This window comes from Bipolaris maydis (assembly GCF_028858645.1).
Source record: "Bipolaris maydis strain C4 unplaced genomic scaffold PSV08scaffold_4, whole genome shotgun sequence".
In the NCBI taxonomy this organism is placed as follows: domain Eukaryota; kingdom Fungi; phylum Ascomycota; class Dothideomycetes; order Pleosporales; family Pleosporaceae; genus Bipolaris; species Bipolaris maydis.
In genome coordinates this window covers 1,420,022-1,442,067 of record NW_027093860.1, presented here as the reverse complement: position 1 = coordinate 1,442,067, position 22,046 = coordinate 1,420,022, and the positions used below count along the sequence as shown (strand labels likewise).

The window sequence follows — 22,046 nt, the reverse complement described above, 5'->3', positions numbered from 1 at the left end:
TACGGACTTCTCTTTTCTCTCCTAATTCCCTACATCCATACCTCATATTGTGATTCTCTGTACAAAGCTCAATAACATCCACAACCCTGCGGCGGAACCCGAGCTAGGGAGACATGCGGTAGTAGATGAATCATTTGCCTCCTATTGGTGTCACAAAGGATTGCTAATATTGGAGCCCAATATTCCCAGCTGCTTGATTTGATTCCTTTGTTTTCTTTTCACTTAAGCGGCTTATGCATCGGCTTAACATGTCTGTTGGGTTACTCTGGTGGCTGAGCGAAAAGCGCAACAATCCGCACGTCACATCCGAGCGCCAAGGAAGACGTGTCGAACGATCAATGCCATCCTTGTAGTTCCTCGTTGAATCTGTCACTGAAATCATCTCCAAATGCGGTACCGTTTCTGCCTACACCTTCAAGTTAGTATCGATCACATACTAAAGGTCTGAGGATACGCTATACTCACTCTTACTACGTGTGACTCGACCAGAGCGACGCGTGGGTAGAGCAGTATATGGCTGTAAAGACGCTTTTCCATGGGATTTATAGGTCTTGTCAGGAGAAACTTGGGTGCGAGTACGACTTTGAGTCTCAAAAGAATGGTCCCGAGACCTTGGACAGGACGATTTCTGGGAGCCAGGAGAGGAGGCTCCGGATCTAGCTGCGGGTAACACACGTTGCCTCTTTGAGGTCGAATCTCTTTCAGTCTGGCTTCTGTCACGCTTGCGCGTATATGGAGGATCGCTGTCGCTGAGATTCTTAAGGATATCATCAAATCTCTCACGGTGACTAGGTAGCTTGATCCGAGTTACTCGAGACTTATTTGGGGTTTGGATTTGTTGAGAGGAACAGCCTCGAGGCATCATCCGGGATGATGTATTGGCCTGCGACCTGGGTCTTTCTTGCGATGAGGTTGAATGAGAGCTCTCCATGGGGGTTCTTTCCATATGGGTTGGACTCACTTTTCCAGTGTCCAGACGCTTCCCAGGCTTGTTTGAGTTGAAACCCTGCTCGTGGAATTTGGGTCTTGAGACAAACTCCACTTCTTTCTCCATTTGTGTCAGCTCTTCTGATCCTATGCTGGTGAGCTCGGTTGAGCTCAATGCCCGATGCGAGATATCTTCTTGTGCAGCTTGGTCGGTTCTCTCTGGGAAAAATATTTGCGGAAGTGTCAAATCCCCTAGATCCTGGGTTTCTGGAACCGTATTGAGGCCATGATCAAATGTCGAGATGCTGTCGATTCCATCAATCTGGGCGCTGTTTCTGTCATCAAACAGAACCGAAAATAGATCTGGGTCAATGGATTGCGCTTGTGAAATCTCGGCACGGACAGGTGGCGGAAACTGGATGCCACCGGTCTGCTCCTGGGTAGCCTCTATCACTGATCGGTTGTCCCGATTCACCTTCCTTCGAGGCTTTTTAAGAGTTATATTCTGATCAGATTGGGATTTGGACAAGCTTGGGGTCGTATCTCGAGTGCTATGCCATTGGCTCGGCGCACTCTGATCTTTGGCTTCTTGGAGAGCATTGCCAAATTCCTTTTCTAGTGCGAGTAACTTGAACTCAGCCGCCTTTCGGTCCGCCTCAATCCGGGCTTGATACTCGTCTTCCAACAACGTACCCTTCGCCTCAACTTCTTCCAACATGGCTTTTGTTTCAGCCAAGCGGCGCCTGTAATCTTGAACATCGTTGCTGTGTGCTTCAATGAGCTTTCGGTTTTCATCGGCAGCTTCGTTGCGTATCTGTGTCATCTCCTTGTTCTTGTCGTCGAGCACAGAACATAGTTTGCGCAATTCCTCTTGTAGACGATTCTTCTCAGCTTGCAAAGACGTTTCGACTTCCTCCGCTCTCTGCTCATCTACGCGACCTTTCTCTAGCTTGGAAATGAGGGCTTGGTTTTCGCGGTTTAGTGCTTTGATCCTCTCCTGGCTCGATTGCAGTTCGATCTGAGCGTCTCGTTCAATTTGAGATATTCGGTCATCTGTCTCTTGACGCAAAACCTTTATATCAGATTGTTGTTGCGATATTTGAGATTGCAACTCAGTCTTTTCACGATGCTGATCCTTAAGTTCCTTCTTAAGCTTCACGACCTGTTCGTTTGCAGTGCTGAGCCTTTCATTCACGTTGCGGTGAAGCATCTCTTTCTCGCCAAGATTGAGCTGGAGTCGGTTGATTTCACATACATATTCGCGTTCTTTTTCAACTAGCTTGAGTTCATATTCCTTCAAGATTGAGTCACGGATTGTCGCAACATTCTGCTTCTGCAAAGCAGATTAATGACAAGGCTCTTATGAGTTTGCTTTACTTACCTCATCAATTTGCTCCTGGACCGCTTTTTCTCTCTCTTTTTGCGCAGCCTCGAGACGTTTCTGTGATATGTCAAGGTCATGCTCCATTTTAGAACCATAGGTGTTACCTTGAACTCAATTGCTTCCTTCTGGAGATCATGTCGCAATTGTTCTCCGTTATGAATATTTTCGCTGGCTGATCTCAGTTCACTTTCAACTTCTTTGAGCCGTTTGCGAAGGTCATGGTTGAGCTTTTCAGATGCTGACATCTCTGAAAGAGATGAGTCAGTTGCTATCCTCAAATCATTCAGGTCGCGCTCCAGTTCGCGTGAACGTTCCTTCAGATCTATCTCAACCTGCTGCAGATGTTCAACTCGTTCGCTAAGGCGAGAGGATTCATGCTGCTGGGCAATCAACTGCTTCGTGAGTGCGGTATTTGAGTCGTTGATCTTACGATTCTCGGCAGCGATCTCTTCATATTTCATCATGTTTGTTCGCAAATCATCTATCTGTTCTTTTATCGACACGTGAAAATCTGTATCGGATGGAGCACTGCGAACAAGCGCCTGGGAGAAGTCTTCGAGACGAGACTCGATGCTATTTCACGTGTCAGAACAACGCTTTCCATTAAGTCAGGGTGCCACCTTACCGGTCTTGGACGAAGCGCAATACTCCTTCTGCTTTATGAACATCTTCCAATGTCAAGAGGGACTTCCTTTGTAAGTCGTTTAATATCTTGAGACATTCTTCGATTTTGATATTTTGGGGGTTGTGCGTGGCAGCCTTCTCGATCAAAGTTTGGAACAGCTCTAGTTTCTTCGCTACGAGATTCGAGCCGTCGTTGAACTGGCTTTGCAGGCTTTGAACTTGGCCGAAGACTTCATTCTCGATCTTTTCTCGCTTGTTCTTTTCGCTGGTATACTCTGCTTCGAGCTTGTTCAATCTTTCGTTCAAGGTTTTGTTCACCGAATTGGCTACAGCAAGTTGTACATGGAGCTCATCAGCCACCGCCCTCATTTTTCTCTGACTGTTTGAGAGTTTGTAAGTGGTTGTTTCGAACTCTTTCACGATATCCTGCCTCTCATCTTCGAGTTCAGTAATCTTTGCATACAAGACTTTCTTGCTGTGCTCCTCAGTCATCGTAGCCAGTTTTTTCAGCTTTTCGTAGTCATTTTGGAGGCCCTCCAGGAACTTTTGGTTGGTTTTCGCTTTGCTGGTCAGACTACTCAATATCTTCTTCTGCTCATCCCGCTGCTTCGTGTAGTCTGCAATTATCTCTTTCTGTCGGTCAACTTGTTGGAGAAGCGTGGCAACCTGCTCTTGACTATTTTCCAATTGTGTGGTGTACTCGTGATGCTTTCTGAAGCTTTCTGCCAAAAATGCCAGTCTCAAGTCCTCAACGGAGCGTTCGATAGCAGGCGACGTAGATGCTCCGAATAATTTGGACGTAGATTTGGTGTCCCCGCGTGGGTTTCCTCGTGGCTTGGTTACGTGATCTGATCTTCCCCAGCCCGAAGTCCCGTGCAATACATCTCTGGATGCCACAATTCGTGCAATAGATCGTTTAGAGTTGTCACTTGGATGCCCTTGCGACTGATTCTCGTGTTGATTGCTTCTACGGTTAATAGAATGTGGTACAGTATCATTACGGGCCTTTTCAGATGAAATGGGATCTTGGTGACTCACGCTACCCATCTTGCACTGAGATCCTTTGGTCTCATCATGGCTTGCTGGTAGTGGTTGCTCACCCGTTTCAGCGATATGGAGCTGCCCACTAACAAGAGACAAGGGCTGCAAAGTAGAAGTTGCAACGGCGCGTTGCGTCGATGTATCGGAGAGGCCCAGAGGCATGCTTCGAGGCACATCTCTTGTTTCATCATCTACTACTGTCCCAAGCTCAGTATCCATTTCTTTCTGGGCATGTTTTTCATGAGTTTGGCAGTATGGTGCAAGTTTCTTGTGATCATGATGGAAAAGTGGAAACTCGACATTAACTTCGGAAAGAACTTGAGACTGGCTATTGTGTGTCTGGAATAGAGAAAAGTCAGGCAGTTGGGTAAACTCGTTAGGTACAGCTCCACCGGCGTTGTTGAACTTTTGGATGTAACCAGTAGGGTGATTTTGCAGAAGAGGCCATGTTCCATCCACTCGTTGAGTTGGCGATTTCTTCAAGTGCTCCTTGTATTTCTTGAAATTGGTATTTTTCCGTGTTGAATCTCTCGCTTCGGTGACTGTAGGTGACGGAGGTGGAAGAGGGAGTGTTATTTCCTTCTGGATGGTTCTGAAGTTGTCAGCGAAATCATTTGCCAAATGTCATGGGATCTTACTCGGGTTCTTTAACAGAGAAGCGGGATGCTGGAGGCTTAGTTGATGAACTAGGCAACTCCGGTGCTTGGACTAGTTTACTTTCCTGCACATCGTCTGCTAGGGCTGTGACCCCTTGCAAAGGAACTGCTGCCGTTGTGGCGAGTGGGGGGTTATCTATTCATACATAAGTCTGATGCATAGGAAGATGGTATTTGCTCTACCATGCGATTCCTGTCTGCTGCTCTCTTGATTCGCTGATGATACCGAGCTTCTCTGAACGGTAGGCGGCTTGTGGGAGAATACATGCGGTGCAAAGACTGATGCACTCTCAAATTCAAGAGGGTTCTTCGTGAAAGTCTTGAAAATAGCCGAGTCGGATTCCAAAACGCTAATCTTTTTGGACGCTCCGAAGCGATTGAGAGTGGCTAGCGAATTCGGACTCAAGGGGACGTCGAGCAAATCGGATGTGGGGTGGTGGCATTCCAATGATTCTTTGGCATGTCTACTGGGATCGCTTTGGCTATCGGGGATGACCACGTCACTATGCGGCTCTTGAACAACAGGATTATGGCTTTCTCTTTTGTCGCCCGCTGAGTCTGGTCGGACTTCATGACGAAGGCGAGAGGGCTTCTGTCCTTTGGCCAACATGCGTCTTCGAGCAGCCTGGTCGGCCATAAGGGTTTGTGAACGGCAGGCGTGATGCAGTGAACGTTGAGAGGAAATGGGCAACGGGGATTCTGAATGGCAGTATTTGGGAAGGTCTGTGGTGGAAGGGGAGATCGTCTGACAGACATGAGGGGTAGCAAGCTTGAAGGGTTGCCATTCTCTCCGCGCCTTCCATGATTGTTGTGAGGAAGTGGCGCTTGCTCTTGGCAACGCACCTCTTTCAGTGGCAGATGCGGTACACAAAAGCTGAAGAGAATCAACTAGCGAGCACGAAGAGTTGTACTGGTGCGTTCAGAGCATTGGTGCGATCCGACAATACTGATGCAAGCCCGTGTCTTGAGGTCTACTGATGGGCAATGGTTTGCCTTTACCTGTAATGCATCCTCATCCAAAATCACTGCTGCACATGTTCTTCTCGGCTCATTTGAGTTCCATATATGTTCTCTTTTTCTGTTTCTGTTTCTTTGGGTTCAGCCAAGCTTGACATGTCATATTTGTTTAGTCTTAAGTTGGTGTGCTACAACGTGTTGCATAGGTAGCAGACACATGACTGTAACCGACAGCTGAAGGTCAGGGTGCTGCTGATCAGCATGCCAGTCATTAAGTCCCCACTCGACAGTTGGCTTTGTTCAGCCCATCCAGTCTGTTTTCCTTATTGTTCCTGGACCTGCAAAGATCATCTCGATAGGCCGTCAATGGCTCAGCACCCTACGCTAGAAATGAAGGGACGGAAATGCCTGCACACGCCATAGCCTTGTGTCCTACGCTCTGCGCAACCAAGAGTGGGCGCTACCGATGAGTGGTCCTTAACACGACAGCTGGTAACGTCGTTCACGACGAAGCAGGAGACTTGCGGATATTTGCATGAATCGTCTCCACAGCATTGTCCGAAGAGTGGCACGTTCAATTCTAGCAGCAAGCAGCTGGATACGACCCGATTTCAAGACACCAGGCAAAAACACCTACAGACTACGGCTTCACCGACTGTGTTATGGGGCCGCCATCACACTTGAGCCCCGTGGCCATAGAGAATCAAGAGTCGCTGCTGGCTGGCATCCCTGAAACATAAGAGGCGGCGACATTGCTAGCAGGGCGGTTGTGGCCAGGGTCGGACCAATCACGAGTGCCATCCCGTTAGCCTCGCTGCACCGTCACGTCCATCCACCACATTACGCGCCCACGACCCCTTACGCCCTGCCAATCCGCGCAGCTTACGCTCCCAAGCCGACAAAACTCGACGCCAATGCCGCTATATTAAGAAGATGGCCTGATGGGCCCTCCCGACAGCCAACCTGGTCTGCCGTCCAAGCGCACGATGCTAACCGCCGACAAAGCCTGAGACTGGCGGGGTATTGGACGACCATTGGAGAAGGCAGCGGTTTGGGTAAAAGAGATGTGCGCGCGTCCATGCAAATATAGAGGCCTGCCCTCCGCGCTGGTAGCGAGTTGTTGGTATCTATCCAGTTGATCGAACGCCCTTCACGCCATCCTGGTGTCACCAAAAACTCAATCAATTCTCCGTCGTGCCGCATTCCAACATTCCCGTCTGCATCACCATGAACGGGCCTCTTTTCCTCTCGCTCCTCTTCCCGCTCTTAGCCCTTGCGCAGGATTCGTCTTCGGGCAGCAGCCTCCCGCCTCCAGGATACAATGGAGGCAGTGACAACCCCGAAGACCCTAGCGATGCTGGCGCTGCAGGCTCGCAAAAGGGCGCTTTCTCTTTGTCAGACGGTGCCATTGCTGCTATCATCGTGGTAGCTGTCCTTGTCGTTCTGGGCTCAAGTACATTCATCACTTCACTTCTTAAACATACTTGAACTAATAAACATCCAGTCGCTTCTGGCGTCCTCTGGTGGCTCGCAAAGAAGCGTCAGTGGGACGTTCGAGCATCCATTCGCCGCGCTTCTCGTCGCTTTACCGGCCGCTCAACTGTCGACAACAAACAAAACCGCTCGGATCGACGCACCGGCATTCGCCTCAACTCCCCGCCCCCAGGCAAGAACACCAACAAGATGCGCGACATCGAAAAGGGTCTCCATATCCCACACAAGACTCCTCAAACCACTACCATCATCACAAGTGGCACCAAGTGAAGGCACTTGGGATACATTTTGGCTCACTGAGCCGGATCGAGGGCGCTGCAGGGCACGTCGACTCCGGAGACGACGACGAACGCATGCGCCATGGAGACACGGAAGGCCACAACAAACACCATGGCCATGCCTGACGGCCAGAATGTAGTCTATGCTGCTTCTTGACGAGGCTCAAAAGCAATCTCATTCACGATGGCACGTCTGGGGACACGACAGTAATGATACCATTTGGAGAACAAGGCACCAAGCTAGTCACGGGAGCGGCCTATTCTGCATTCACAGGCTGTTATCTCTACCATTTTTTTCTTCGAGTTCTGCGTTTTGCCGCATTCTATGATACCACAGACTTTTTAGTATTTCAGTTCGATATCCACCAATTTTGGTAGAGAAATAGATCCAACAAACCACTTTGGTCTGCATGCAACAATCTGGCATAGCTGCACCTTGCTGGTTTTATTCAGATGCATAATACGGAAATAACACTCATGTGCATAACTTTTCCACTCTCGATTCTCTTTATCGCCATAGGTTGACAAAAGGGTGTAGTGTATACAACCGTCTGACCCCACCCAGCCCTCGATGGATAAATGGGTCCCTGGAGAGACCCCACTAAACTTTTCTTACCCCACCCAAGGCTCTTGGAATCTGCACTCGTGGTCTGATGACATGTCACTTATCAGATTTCCGGTGTTTCGGCACGCGCCCATGCTAGGGCTGGGAGCAAAAAAGAAAACGACTTAGCCTATGCAATTGCATAGTATGATTTGGTATCGCACTGCAAGGACGGAACCGCTGCTCGGGCAGCCTTATTTTTGGCGTCGTTCGGAAATTAAAGAACATGAGGGTAAAAAGATAGGCTAGCCGAAGCGGAGCGGGGAACTGTCACTACTTCCTCGGCTTTTTTGCAACCTCATGCTCTTTGTCTGGTGGCCACGTGTGCCATAATGCACACATTTATGTTTTTTTTTGTTTTTTCTTACTGTGGAGGGGAAGAACATTAAAAGTGGGTACTCTCTTTTTTCAAGTTCATTCTCTTCTGATTCATGTCGAGACATTTTTTGTCACGAGCCAATACCCGCCGTTTCCAGTTTCAAAACATACATAAGAAGCTACTTGACGACGTCGACTGGCGTTGGATCTGAGAAGCGGCAGATGGAAGTAGGGGAAGGGAGATTGTACGCTTGTTTCACGAGGGATTCTTGACACCACTAGAATACCGGCAAGACATGATGTTGTGCGTATACAAGCTTTGGTGTTTTTTTTCTTCTGGAAGTTAAACGATGTCATGCTGTGACTATTTTGTTGGTGGTTTCGCTTCATGATGTGCTTGCTGAAGCTTATGATGGGAGTACACGAGATCTCGGCGGTTCTTACTCATTGACCCCATCGCACACTTGCGTAGTCAGAACTCAATTGGAGAATCGAACCATTTCTCTCTTACCACATACAGTTATCTGGTCCCTATCGCATTTGATGCGGCAATGTCGCAAGCCGCAATTAGCACGTCAGCCAGTCTTCGCCATACTAACGGTAAATGAGCCCATAGACTTCCGGACATCAAACTCTGTAACGATCCGTGCAGACGATGCATCGTGGTCCTGCAAAGACGATCCACCCACCAGAGGAAATCTTTGCGACGCTTGTAATACTGTGCATACGTTCGAGCAGGCTTCTGGATGCAGTAAGCAACAGATGCAGTATGGGTCGAAGAGCGATAGGAAAACACAAAAACAACGTATGCTATTAGAACAGGGACCGAGTACAGATAACAAGACTAGCATACCCACACTACTCTGTTGCTTACCTCGCCGATCAAACTTTGTAATTGGCGGAGCCGCATCGGATTCATTCCGACCATGCCCGCCAATAAATGACCGTGCACCCAGACCGCAAGCTCATCGTCGATACACACAACAAGTACATTTAGGTTTTGGAAATGCACTAATGCTCGTACTGCCGTAAAACCCTCATGAATGCTGTCATCCCCGCATCTTTTCATGGCCTGTTCGCAAATCGCTCCTTCCAGCTTTAGCAATCACGAATAAATCGAGGATTCTCCGATAAAGATCGATACACCCCATTGGGCCGACAACCAAGAACATCCCCAAGCCCTACGTTAGCAACAACACAACATACAATGGTCGACTCCAACGGCCGCAACGAAAAGCAGAAAATGGCCATTCCTCGGCTCCAGCCACGCCCCGGGTTGAATACAAGAGACCAAGAAGATCGTGTGTATGTTACGTCAAGATGCGTTGCCCTCCCTAGTAATAACAAAATTGTGTAGAAAAAAAGCATGCAAGATTTGTCGCCAGCGTAGTGCGTGTCGCAGAAAAAGCTTGACAAAGTGTGAACTCACTTTGTCATAGGGATGAAATGTTCGGGCACTACTCCGAGATGTCAAAACTGCGATGCTGCTGGAAGGACTTGTGTATACGAACAGAGTCGGCGTGACCGCCTCGATGAGTATACTTTCCTGAATCTGCAAGCGCTTCTTTGTCTGCTAATTTTTCATAGAGCGATACAACTGAACCACACGCTTGCCACCCTGCTCTGGGACATGAACGAGCACCTCGATGACGAATCCAGGCAAAAGATACAGGACGTTCTAGATATTGTATGTTCACCTGTGATAAAGGATACATCTTCAGCATATTGAAGAAGCTAACTGTGTATCTCGTTGATAGGTAGAAGAGTATGCAAAGCTACAATCCACAGAATGGCCTTCAATCACTCTAGGGAAACGAAATCAGCTACCTCACAGAGAACTCCGGAGAGCACCAAAATATGGAGAGGCGTTTGTAAGCGGCTCTATCGGATCTGACCAAAGCCTTGACAACTTGTTTGAGGACTTGACTCGGAGTCACAGATCGAGAGAAACTGGCTACGTGGGTCAAGCCTCCGAGGTCCAGTGGTTACTCAATGTGCAACGCCAACTGCAAAACATCAAAGCAGAGCCCTGTATTCCAACATACATCATACAAAACCCAGATCGAGATGCAAAAAGGACGCGGCCTGGAACTATCGCTGAGCGTACAAGCAATGCCCTGCAGGTCTCGTCACAGGGCACTTGGAAACACATGACCGACACCTCATTCTATCTCGACAGCTCCGACATAGCCTCAGACGTATTCATAGATCCCTATGAACTCCCGAATGTGGAGACTGCAGAGCGACTTTTCGGCTACTACATCAATACAGTCCACTTATCCTTTCCGCTTGTAAGACTCAATATAAATACGTTTTGTATGAAAGATATGCCGACATGGTCTCCCTTTTTCTAGGTAAATGCAAAATTCGAGCACCAATTCCGTGCATATATTGAATCTGTCAGAGAAAAACGCAACTTCAACATGTCCAATGCATGGCGAGCTCAGCTGAACTTGATCTTCGCGATAGGCGCAAAGTGTTCTCATCTTACGAGTGCAGAATGGAGAGCAGACGAGAGTGATCATGGGTATTATATGATGAGAGCTGTGTATCTCATTAGATTTGAGAGCTATCTCAGAGTGTTTCCATCCCCCAGTTTAGAGCTTGTGCAAGCGGTGAGTCAACCATAAACGCCATCTTCGATCATTTGGTTGGTTTATACTGACACTGAAATGTACAGACTTACTCAATGTCTTTTTACCTTCTAACAATCGGCCATGTGAACAGAGCTTGGGCGTATATCGGTGTCTCGCTACGTCACGCTATTGCTCTCGGCCTGCACCTCCGCAACACAGCCACTGAATCGGTTCACATCGAGCAAGATACGTTGACACACACATGGTGGACTGCATACTGCATCGAGACTCTGATAAACACTATCATGGGCAGGCCTCCAGCAATTACTGACGAACACTGCACAGTGCCATTACCTAATCATGAGTTTGAAAAGGATGTGTCAAGCAAGAAGCCATACCTCGTCTACCGTATCGATATTGCTCGCCTCACAAGAAAGGTTCAGCGGTATCTATACTCGCCACAGACTGCTACTCAGTCTTGGGAAGTGAGTTCTTCTCAATTACTACATGTCGCTTCAATTGTTATCCACCTTACTTATATATCCACAGTTTGTACAAACGACAATTTCAGACCTTTTCAATGACCTCGACAAATGGAGCACAGCAGCACTTTCCCCGAGCCCCGAATCACAATACAGCAGCCGTGCAACCGACTCCAACCGTGAGCAGTTCCTCTTAAGAATAGATTACTGGAGCACAAAGATACTCATTACACAGCCATGTCTTCGCAGCTTGGGATGGCGTGTCGAAAATCAAAGTAGCACATCTGCAGATTTTGATACAAATATGGCTGATTCATGCATTACTGCTGCCTTGGAACTGGAAAAGATGTTTCCTGTCCAGCTCAACACGAAGTTCGTGTACAAGGATGGCCCGTGGTGGGCAATTGTCCATATCAGTCAGTAAGCTGAACAAGATTAGATGATGTACACTGACTTTCGATCTCCAGTAATGCAAGCAATCACAGTCCTGTTGCTGGAAATGACCTACAACATGCAAGGCAAAAGAGAACAAAGGTTTCCTGTGATACCTTCACTACAGAGGTTGCTCGGCTGGTTAAAGGCCATGCAAGACAGCGATCCGGTAGCTTCTCGCGCGTACGATGTCGTTCGGCAAACGCTGAAATCCTGTTCTCCGCTTTTCCGGGTTCAGGTGGATGAACTTCTCGCGTTCTCAGATGCTGGTCACTCGTAACAATTACTCACTAAGTAGCTGCTAAACGAACAGAATCGAGTACATCACCAGTTCAGATTAACATTAGATTGTTTTATCTTCTACTCACCAGTTCTTGACCAACTCGTCTTCCCACCCTTTCCTTCGCATCAGTCTCAGTAATCCCAGTACTTTTTGACTCTTACTTTAGTGCCAATGATCAGCCAATGCAACCAAGTGAACCGCGTCTCGGTTTTGGGTCTCGCCAATCGTAATTGCGACAAGCACATCAAAACCGAAGCTCTAGATTCACATTCAGAGCTCCTCACCACAGTGGAATAGATACTGTAAGCATAGCCAGGGCCCAATACAGTAGATATTATGTATTCCAAAGTTCACCCACGAACCGCTATCAAGCTCCCTGCATCTTCTCGCACCCTCAAACAATCACCAACCCAAATCTCTCCGAAAACACCAATCACAACCCCAACCCCAACCCCCGACATCGCCCAACTCACGTACCGTATCAAACCACAGTACATGGCCCATTAGTCACCATCTCACTTCCCATACCCACCAGCAATAGCCCTTCCACCCTAAAGGGCACACTAAATTACACAAAATCCACATCACCATTACGCCAAAAAAAACCCCGTTGTCGTAATTGCCATGGCCGAAAATTCACTGTCCTCGTAGCTATTGCATTAGTAAACTATACTAGAAGAGATTTGGATCGAGGGTGTGCCATTCATACATAGGGAAATTCATTCGTGCTTGCAGCTACGAAGTCGCTATCTCTTACTTCTTGCTCTTGCTCGACCCCGTCTTCCGATCAATCAGTCTGGCCTACTATGCAAAACAAACAATCTCATCGGACTCGGACTGGGAGGGGGGAAGGGGGGGAGAAGCAAAAAAGGACAAATGAGAGATCAATTTGATAGAAACAATAGTTTCGCTCGACGCCACGCCATTGTAGCATTGCAAATACCCTTTTGTCGTTGTCGTTGTCGTTCGCCATTGTTGTTTTAAGATTCATAAGGAAAAAGGAAGGGGGGGGGAGGGGGAAAGTTGTTTAGTTTTGATAGGGGAAAACGGGCAGTTTAAATGTTGGTAGTTTGGTAGTACTCAAACTGTTTCTTCCTACAACCAACCATTCGCGCCGATTTTGGTCGAGAGAAAAAAAATAAAAGTTCGATGCATCTGGAGTCTAAATGAGGAAAGAGCCGAGCATCCGGTGCGTAGTGAAAATATACGTTCATTGCATATGTGTATGACTTATGCTGATACGAGCTTGGGTGCCATTGAGCCAAACGAGTAGCAATGCTCGAGATGGTTCTTTATGGTGTGAACCGCCATTCATTGCCACCATTACCAGGTCTCACGCCCTGGGAGTCTATCTGGCACGCATTGAAGGCTCTGCTTGCTCTCATATCAGGATTTCCCAGTCCTTTACGCACAAGCCTATTGTTTGTTCCCCAATAGAGTCCGCTCCCTTGTCATACACGACACGTACAACTTCATCAACTTCCATCTAGCCCCGTCCCAAGCCAAAAGGTACGAAACACAACAACCCCAGAAACATTGACACAATCGTGACCTAATCGCGATCATACAGCACACAGCGCACGCACGCAAAGCAACAAGACACATCTAGTGGAAGGGAAAAAAAAGCTGCAATATAAAATTGCTACTAAATAACCCCCCTCCAGGAGATTCCAACCAAGGAGCCATCAAGTCCGCACTCCCCCATCTTTCCAAACTCCAAAAAAGGCAACCCATGGTATGTATAATGCGCGCTCAAATATTGACTCCCCTCTCCCCAGAACAAAAAAACTCCCTTTCCTTGATTTATATCACCTCTCCTTCATGGCGCGCTGGACGCTCGACTCGACAACGTTTTTTTCCGCGGTGAAAAGGCTTTTTACATGACGGTGCAAGGAATGCAGCAGCAACTGCAATCATCGGTGCTGATGCAGCTGCATTTGCCGCCCTGGGGCTTGACGATGGAGCCGGCGGTGGAGGCGATGGACGAGGTGGCTGAGGCGGGCATGGTTGCGGCCTTGCGAATAAATTTCGGGTATATAAAGGTTGAGATGTAGAGAGAGAGGTTGGGAGGACGAAGTAGTAGTTATCTAAGGGGCGCAAAGTGTTGAGGGATGTTGCGCTATGACGTTGTTAGACAGAGAGAGTTCCTTGGGCTGTTGCTTTGAGGAGGCGCAACGGCGCGTTTGGAGAACTTACAGTGTTGGTGGTGAGGATAGAAGAAAGAGAGGTAGATACGTGAAGAAAGTACAAGTTTGTGGTTTAAGAGGGGGGAACAGAGGGAGATTAAGGTTGTCGTATAACAGTTTCCTGGCCCTGCTTCAATGCTGCTGCGCGTAGCGCTAGGCCAATGATATGCCGACGCTAGCGCCGACATGACGTTACCCGCGTGGCTGTGAATGTGGCTGACGCCCTTGCATTCGGAGATGGATACACGTCGAAGCAGAATGGAAGAGAATGTGGCAAGCTTCGAGTAAATTGACTTGTTTTCATATCTATCAGTTGATGAACTTATAAGAAATGGTATCGCGAAAAACGATCAAGAGAACCCAACACCGTGCCTTGACGCAAAATATGGACTTTCGCATTACATCTAAGACCCTACACATCCCTCCAGGTTGGCTGGCCTCTCTCCACAAAAGGCGTCTTGATTGCTGAAGAGAGTTAGTTCCGCTTAGCGTGTTGGTTGTGGGGGGCTCACCATTGCTATCACCAAATGGATCGTTTTCGTCTTCCTCAGGCTCGCTGTCCGATTCAACACGCTGCTTGTTAGCCACGGGAGAAGGCATAGGGATGCTCGTGGGTCGCGGTGGCTTTGGTGGAGGTGCCTCATCCATGCCCATGTTGGCCATGGCCGCTTCAGCAGCGGAAACATTGCCTGCCTCGTTGTCGCTGTCGCTGTCATCATCAATGCTCTTGTCCATGATTTCAAATGCCATTAGTCCCTTGACCAGCTCATCATTGGCATTGAGCAGACCGCCAATGTACTGTTCTGACTCAACGAGGTGAATATAGCGCAGAATCTGACGGCGGAGTTGTTTGCACGTCTCGAAGCGGCGCATGACTTCCGCATTTTCGCTGACTCGCTGTTGCTCACGATTGATAAGTTGCAGCCCATTCAATAGATTCGTACTAGCAACGTTTGCTGATGCAATAGTCTCAAGCATCTGTCCCTTCTCTCTTTCGAGATTGAACAGCTGTCGCTTGGTCTTCTTGTCTTTCTTGTCCCTCCTGCTGAACAATGAAGAACTGGTAGAGGTACTAGGGCCTGGTGCAACAGGAGCACTCGTCCTGGAAGACGAACTTTGAGACGGTTCGGACCACTTATTTCTAGGAGGAGATTGTGAGTGCTCCTCACGTTCGCGAGCGGCTTCGGCGTCTTGCTGCCGTACTATACGAGACTGTTGCGGCTGCGGGCGCTTAGTTCGAGGAAGCTCCTTGTGAAGCGCCGCTATTCTTTCGAGGCCAGGTTTTCCTTTGTATTCCGCTGCCCATCCGCGAAACAGGACATTGGCTTTCTGTCGTACATCAGGATCTACTGTATCGTCTCTGGCCAAGATACGAAGTCGCTCCAAGAGGGGCTCATCTGCAAACGTCTTTTGGAATCTTGTACCAGCATTCTGAATCAATGCATCCAATATGACAAGAGCACGTATCTGGCGGTGCGCATTGCCATATTTGCTGTAGTGGTGTCAGAGCCTAGTATCAGCCAGGGCAATTCTGAACTTACAGCTTCTTGCGCAAAGCTCGAGCTGCTTCCGTTGGTCCAGATGCTTGGATGCGGATGACCTCAATGAGGTCGACAACTCCACCGATATCCTAAGCCACTTAGCGTCGCAGACGCAGGCAGTTCGTGGTACTTACATTTTCTTCGTATTGCTCGCTCGTTAGTCGGTCAATCTGGACCGTTACGGCCGAAAACACGTGCTTCTATTGCCGGAACCAGGACTTTAGTGACTTGTGACAGTGTTCAAAGAAACATAAAGGGCAGGGGTTTTCGGATATGGGTAGTTCTGCATATGTCTCTGGCTCTTTGTGATAGTGCAGACCCTTGATAGTAGAGAGGACTTTGAATTTGCCCGATTTGGGTAAACTCTGCTTTGGGGAAGAAAGGGCTTGGGGGTCACATGAATAGTAGCGATAGGTGACAGAAGGACGGCCCGGCGACTGGCCAGCAACAAGTGGCTCAACATCGATGCGCTGAACTTTGGGGACCATGGCTGAGTGAAGGGGTATTTGGGACGAGTGGCGCAGAAAATGAGAACGGGGATGCTGATAAAAGGGGGCAATTCTGGGGTTCAGGTGATTTTTGTATGCGACTGAATGTAAATGTAGCTTACCGGCATTTGCGATGGCCTCGGGATGGACAGCTGCTATATTTGGGTACAAGAAAAAAGCAAAATAGTCGTGAATGGAATATTCTTTCTGCTGTCACGAAGTGCTGCAGATCTGCACAGATGGGTGAATCAGTTTCCTCACCACGGTTTGGAAGAAGTTTGGAAGCTGATTTGGGGGTAGGGATCTGGTGTTACAGATAAGAATAGAACAGCGGGTGGACTTGGGAGAATACGTGCAGGCGAAACGTGTGGAAAAGAGAGTTGTCCGAGGGCTGGAGAGCTCGTGTTCTATGAAGGGAAGATGTTGTATGTACACGCGGTATGCGAGTGACGCTATCGCTGCCTTGATCCGGAGGCAGGTCACCCCGCAGTGGGGGGCTGAGTAAGGAAGTCACGCCCACGCGCCCATTACCTACTCCCCTCCCCCAATTAACTCTTGGGCCCCAATCTTCACTATCTACTACATGTCATCTGACTCGCAATCAACTCTACAGAGACGGAACATAATCTGTGCAGTGAAAGAACGACTAAGATGGTGATAGATAAGAACATTGATGACGCGTGAGAAGCCCGAAATGCGTGCATTCATCACTTCAAACTCCCTGTCTTTCACCATTGCAAACTAACACGAAGCCTGTAGGCAATCTCACCTGCCTCAGGTTTCTTCTGGATTTACAGCAATCAACCATGGGCCGGTACATCGTGAACAGCTCTTGACGCCCGAATCATCGGCGGTCACATCAGTCCGGCCGAACCCAGCCTCATCAAGGGCGATCAGCAGCCCGCGACGGCAGCACAATCCAAATGTTGCTCGATACCTCGGCTTGGGCAGCACCATTGAGCCAGATCATCTCAAGCACTATGCACCACGGCCAGCAAAACCAGACGGTCGACTAGTCAAGTCTGAGCGAAAGCGTGTACGACGGGCGGATGACAAGATTATACAGCGTAGCTCCCGCACAAGAGAGCCTCCAGGCAGACCTGCAGCATCGACACCTGCACCTACCCTATACAGCACTCAATCTTCGCAGGATACCTATGACTCAAATGACAGTAGATCAATCATCGACAACCACACTTTGCCCCAGTCATACTTTGCTCAACCTGAAGTTTCGCATGTAACTCCGATGAGCACTCTTGACTCAGAAACTGTGCGAATGAATAGTCAAGACGCGGCGAAAGCACTACATGCTGGGAATTCTTGTTTGTCACTGCCTGATCGAGGGGAAGACGACATAATCGGTATATATCCGGATACTGACGTCAGCAACGTGCTTTGTCGGAACAACGATGGCATAACTACCACCAGCGATGATTATGAGTTCGACATGACAGACGATGAATTACTCATTCTAGCTTCAGGTTTTGATGGGACATGTTTCGACATCCCTCACAACATCTCAGACTCACCTGCAAAGTCCTATCCTACGGACAATGAACAGAGGCACGCTGGTGACAACTGTAATGAAAATGCACCTGAAGAAGCGCCTGCTATCAACACCTCTCAGCACACTCGTAAGAAGTTCGTATCTCCAGTCACTCTAACTACCCGTCTACTGGCTGTCACCGGCGATGGGGGATCTGCAAATGCTCGGACGCCGATTGTCAGATCTCCATTCCCGAAACCAGCTCGCGACCGCTCGCCTATCATAGGCCTTTCGTCAAATATAGTACTCAGAACATGTTTCCGGATTGGTGAAGCAATCAATCAGGCCCATCAAGCATCAAAGGCAGGACAACAGATGCTCATTGAACTATATGCCAGAGTGCTTGCTTCAGAGCGAACTGAGAAACAGCAACACTTTACCTTTTGCGATCTTTTCCACGCCAAGCCCCCTTATGTGAAGGGCGCTTATGATGCAGTCATCTGGAAGGCGGTGCCGTTGTTCGAATATGACAGCAGACGGCTGATGCAGCAAGGGCGAATGTGTCGATGCATTGGTACGATGAAGCGGAATGGCAAGGAGAGGTTCATGGTGATTCACAACATATGGGAAGCGACATGGGAAGACGTTGAGTGGGTGGAGGGTATCGTGAACTTTTAGGGGTGTGGTTGGGGCAACGGGCACATGCGAGACGATGATCTGTTAGCGATCTAAGCGCGGTAATGACTCTTTGGGAATACGGATATGGTGAGATGCTCAATTAGAGTTTGTCGCCGGGGGTCGATGGAGATAGCATGTCGCCGGGTGCTGGATAAGGCACCAACACAGGGAACAGAGGGTGAGGTTGTCTGTGGCTGGCACGTGACGATAGTAGGCCCTGATTAGCAGCCGCCCCGCTGTGGTGACATTGACGTCGAGCGAGGCGGGCCGGGCGTATCAATCACAACCAAGGTTCATTCTTGTTCACAGCGCCTCGCTAATATAATGAGTCTCGCCAGTCGCCCTGCAGAACCCTCCTTCTTCTTCCCTGGTTGCAATGTTGACGGCCACGACGACTCCAGATACCACTAGCAGACGCGAACCCGGTGACCGCGAAGGCGCCGTAATGGCGTCGCAGGTAGTGACAACACCACCAAAGACGCAGTCGCCCAAAGCACGGTCTCTCTCCGACAGCACACCCCGTCTTGAGCCATCGCCAAAAATCCATGAATCCGCACGCATGTCAAAGGACGACCACACCATCGATGCCAGCCCCAGCACCCCTCGCCGCCCCGACTTCCTCTCCAGAGGCCTCTCTCTGCAGATGCCCCCAAGAGAGTCGCACATGCCTAGCCCCGCCCACTTTGCTGCGCGTGTGCCTCTCTCACCGCAACTAGATGCGCGCAACACGTATGCCTCCCCTGGGTCCGTCCTGCCCCGCCGCTCCCGTGGTGCCGAGTTCTCGCGAGCCTGTACCAATCTCCATCACTCGACGCTCCCTGACCAGTCGTCCCCCGACTCCTCGCCAACCATCACGCAAAAGGGCATCAAGATACCACCGCGGAAGCCTCGTTCCAACTCGATGCTTATGGAATCGCCCAACGTGAGCATGCACGGGAGTGGATGGAGCCATGGGGATAGGACGGCACCTTCGAGCTCGGTTGGCAGCATTAACATGATGGGATCTGAAGACTCGAGCAGTTCTTCAGACGAAGTGGACCCGTTAGACCCTGATGATCACGACGACCCTATGATCACGACACCACAGGCTAAGACCAATGTCTTGTTTCCAGGTCTCGGCTCAGGCAACAACGGGATCTGGGCAAACCTCTTCTCCCCCGGGGCACAACCCAACTTTGCAAGCATGCATCGCGCTAGGCTGCGCAAGGGCCGAAGTAGGAAAAGTTCGAGCTCAGCCAGTGGGCATAGCTCAATGGCCAGTCCCGGCCCAGGGTCACCGCCGAATGGTAAGGAAGGTGGGTATTTTGCCCGAGAAGCAGCAATACGCAAGGCAGGCTCCCGGAGAGAGAGCTTATCACTTTTTGCCAACGACCTCCACATATCATCTGGTAATGATAGTGGCGATGAAGCTGTCAATTTACCTCAGACTCCTGGCGTGGTGAGACGGGCGGTAACGCGGAGAGGCAACTTGCTTGTACGTTGCTTTCTACTTTCATCTTACTACTAGAGCTAAACATGCTAACTTGACCAGCCGAAATCGAGACAATTTGGCCGTATCAGAGCCGAGTTATTCGAAGAGGCGGCACCCGTAGATAGCGAGTTCCGCCGCGAAGCCGAAATCATACGGCAAGTAAGAGAAAGTGATGTAGACCAGGAAAGGACTTCGGTCACCGCCCAATCCTCGCCTAGCCTTCTACCTGCCGTTCCTGGACTGGATGGACCACTGGAAGGAGTACCGGAAGAAGGTGACGAAAGCAGCATGAGTCTCGATAACGCCAACACCAAGGGATTGTTTGGTGTGTTTGGTAGTCTGCATAGCGCTGGCCGAAATTCAACAAGCAATGGCTTCTGGAATCAACGTGCAGCTCACACTCCTCCGCCATCCTGTCCTCGAGCGGAATCATCAGCAATGAGTGAAGACATGAACATGGATTCGCCAATCATCGGCCCCAACGGTGGAGCATCTCGGGCATCCACACCCGGGCCGATGCAACCCCCAACAGCAGCGGAAGCGCTGAAGAAGTCAAATAAACGCCGGCGAGATGACGACTTTGATGAAGCCTCAATCAAACGCCGTGCCGTCTCGCCAGGCGTCAGCGTTCATAATAGTCCTGTCATTTCTCAGTCGCCGGCTCAGCGGGACGGAAACCTGTGGGGAACAAGCGCCAAAGCAAGCAGAGAAACATCTATCAGTGGGCACTCGTATGGTGAGCGCTCAAATAGCGGAGGCAGTATGAGTATGACGCCTACGTTGGGGCCAAAGAGGATAGGCCTACAAGGCATGACTGACACGAGTGATGGTTTGATGAAGATGAGCATCGAGTAGGTGCGCAAAATGCGGTGTTTTACAAAATACGGGGAGTACACGGTATAAGCTTTATTTCTGGCACGGTGTTGAGGGCAAGAGGGATTGAACGCACATGATTAGTTCATTCTTCCACAAGCTTTTTTTTGTTTTGAATAGATACCCATGTATTATCTTTCATGCTATCACCAAGCGTCTGGCGCATTATAGGTTCTGCATCTGCTCTGCGTGTACGTAGAGTGACGGGTGGCCCCTGCACTCCCGCTGGACCCCGCCCCGCTAGGCTCCTCCGCCCTCGACGTGCGCCCGCAACTGTGCCAACACAACAAGCAATTGCTGGACCAAACAACCGTAAAATGTCACGAACAGCAGCCCTCTCTTCCTTTATCGACAGCGCGCCGCCGGGTGAGGTATATTCCCCATTGTTACTGAATATCGCTCGTGTTACAGCACCAACTGACCAGCAATACAGCTCGCGGATGTCACCAAAGCAATCAAGTCAATCCTCGGTGACGACTCTGTGCAGAACGAGCTCTCTCCCGCATTCCAAAAGTACAACGAAGAGCAATTCGCTACGACCAAGCTCCCTGGTGGAAGCACCGAGGTCCTAGTCAGCCAGTACAACTCGCTGGGCGACGGCAGGTACTACGACATTGACACGCAGAGCTCGTTCGATTTCGACCATGTCACTGGCAAGGCAAGCGCCGTGCAGAGCTACGTTGTGGAAACTTCCAACGACGATCTTCTGTACGTATACCTCTGCATCTTCAGGCGATGGTGCCCAAAGAGATGGCAACATGCTAACCCCTCACCTCAGCAAGAGCCTTAACAAAGCCCTAAGCACACACGCCGCAGAACACTACCCCAAGTCCTCGCACGGCGTATACCCGATCCCTTCATCCTCCAACTTCGCCATCATCACCGTCGCAAACAAGTATTCGCCCACAAACTACTGGAACGGCCGCTGGCGCAGCTCATACATCTACGACTCGTCCTCGGGCAGCATCACAGGCAGCATAAAAGTCGACGTGCACTACTACGAAGACGGAAATGTGCGCCTGCTTACCACCAAGGAGGTCAGTGTTAATGGTAGCGGCGCTAGTGGACCGGAGGTCGTGAGGAAGATTGCGGCGGAGGAGAAGAAGTACCAGGAGGATTTGAACAAGGCGTTTGCTAGTCTGAGTGAGGGCGCGTTCAAGTCGCTGAGGAGACAGCTTCCTATTACCAGGCAGAAGATTGAGTGGGAGAAGATTAGTGGGTATAGGTTGGGTCAGGATATTGGTGGTGGAAGGAGGTAGAAAGGTGA

General features: G+C 49.6%; 5 protein-coding genes across 5 annotated transcripts; 3 read left to right on the top strand and 2 right to left on the bottom strand.

The window, feature by feature from the left end:
- Positions 1-335: 335 nt before the first annotated feature.
- PSV08DRAFT_349675 (uncharacterized protein) lies at positions 336-5,269 on the bottom strand (the record flags this gene model as incomplete). The annotated part of the gene is made up of 7 exons (XM_066092825.1): positions 336-406; positions 466-2,260; positions 2,309-2,368; positions 2,416-2,884; positions 2,937-4,568; positions 4,615-4,768; positions 4,816-5,269. The coding sequence occupies 7 exons, from the start codon at positions 5,267-5,269 to the stop codon at positions 336-338; spliced, it is 4,635 nt and encodes a 1,544-aa protein (XP_065949459.1).
- Positions 5,270-6,714: 1,445 nt separating this feature from the next.
- PSV08DRAFT_199028 (uncharacterized protein) lies at positions 6,715-7,848 on the top strand. Its single transcript, XM_014224121.2, has 2 exons — positions 6,715-7,042; positions 7,094-7,848. The coding sequence occupies exons 1-2, from the start codon at positions 6,817-6,819 to the stop codon at positions 7,351-7,353; spliced, it is 486 nt and encodes a 161-aa protein (XP_014079596.2). The 5' UTR covers positions 6,715-6,816; the 3' UTR covers positions 7,354-7,848.
- A 1,642-nt stretch (positions 7,849-9,490) lies between these two features.
- Positions 9,491-12,110, top strand: PSV08DRAFT_408606 (fungal-specific transcription factor domain-containing protein; the record flags this gene model as incomplete). Its single annotated transcript, XM_014224120.1, has 6 exons — positions 9,491-9,584; positions 10,147-10,574; positions 10,638-10,898; positions 10,964-11,344; positions 11,409-11,757; positions 11,809-12,110. 6 exons carry the CDS (start codon positions 9,491-9,493, stop codon positions 12,051-12,053), a joined length of 1,758 nt encoding a protein of 585 aa, XP_014079595.1. The 3' UTR covers positions 12,054-12,110.
- Positions 12,111-14,516: 2,406 nt separating this feature from the next.
- Positions 14,517-16,711, bottom strand: PSV08DRAFT_400557 (uncharacterized protein). The gene is made up of 5 exons (XM_014224119.1): positions 16,394-16,711; positions 15,918-15,983; positions 15,784-15,872; positions 14,755-15,734; positions 14,517-14,707 (listed from the first exon to the last, which is right to left on the bottom strand). The coding sequence occupies exons 1-5, from the start codon at positions 16,397-16,399 to the stop codon at positions 14,655-14,657; spliced, it is 1,194 nt and encodes a 397-aa protein (XP_014079594.1). The 5' UTR covers positions 16,400-16,711; the 3' UTR covers positions 14,517-14,654.
- On the top strand, positions 16,405-22,038 carry PSV08DRAFT_369748 (f-actin-capping protein subunit alpha; the record flags this gene model as incomplete). The annotated part of the gene is made up of 7 exons (XM_066093164.1): positions 16,405-16,436; positions 17,031-17,443; positions 17,537-18,319; positions 18,774-19,909; positions 19,967-20,735; positions 21,205-21,487; positions 21,558-22,038. The coding sequence occupies 7 exons, from the start codon at positions 16,405-16,407 to the stop codon at positions 22,036-22,038; spliced, it is 3,897 nt and encodes a 1,298-aa protein (XP_065949458.1).
- Positions 22,039-22,046: the final 8 nt, after the last annotated feature.

What these genes read in the sequence shown, in the direction of transcription:
- PSV08DRAFT_199028 (XM_014224121.2), top strand. Translation starts at nt 6,817, where the DNA reads ATGAACGGGCCTCTTTTCCTCTCGCTCCTCTTCCCGCTCTTAGCCCTT. An exon ending in CCTTGTCGTTCTGGGCTCAA is followed by an intron (nt 7,043 to 7,093) that starts GTACATTCATCA and finishes ATAAACATCCAG; the next exon opens with TCGCTTCTGGCGTCCTCTGG.
- PSV08DRAFT_400557 (XM_014224119.1), bottom strand. An exon ending in CGAGCTTTGCGCAAGAAGCT is followed by an intron (nt 15,735 to 15,783) that starts GTAAGTTCAGAA and finishes ACACCACTACAG; the next exon opens with CAAATATGGCAATGCGCACC. An exon ending in TCCATTTGGTGATAGCAATG is followed by an intron (nt 14,708 to 14,754) that starts GTGAGCCCCCCA and finishes AACTCTCTTCAG; the next exon opens with CAATCAAGACGCCTTTTGTG.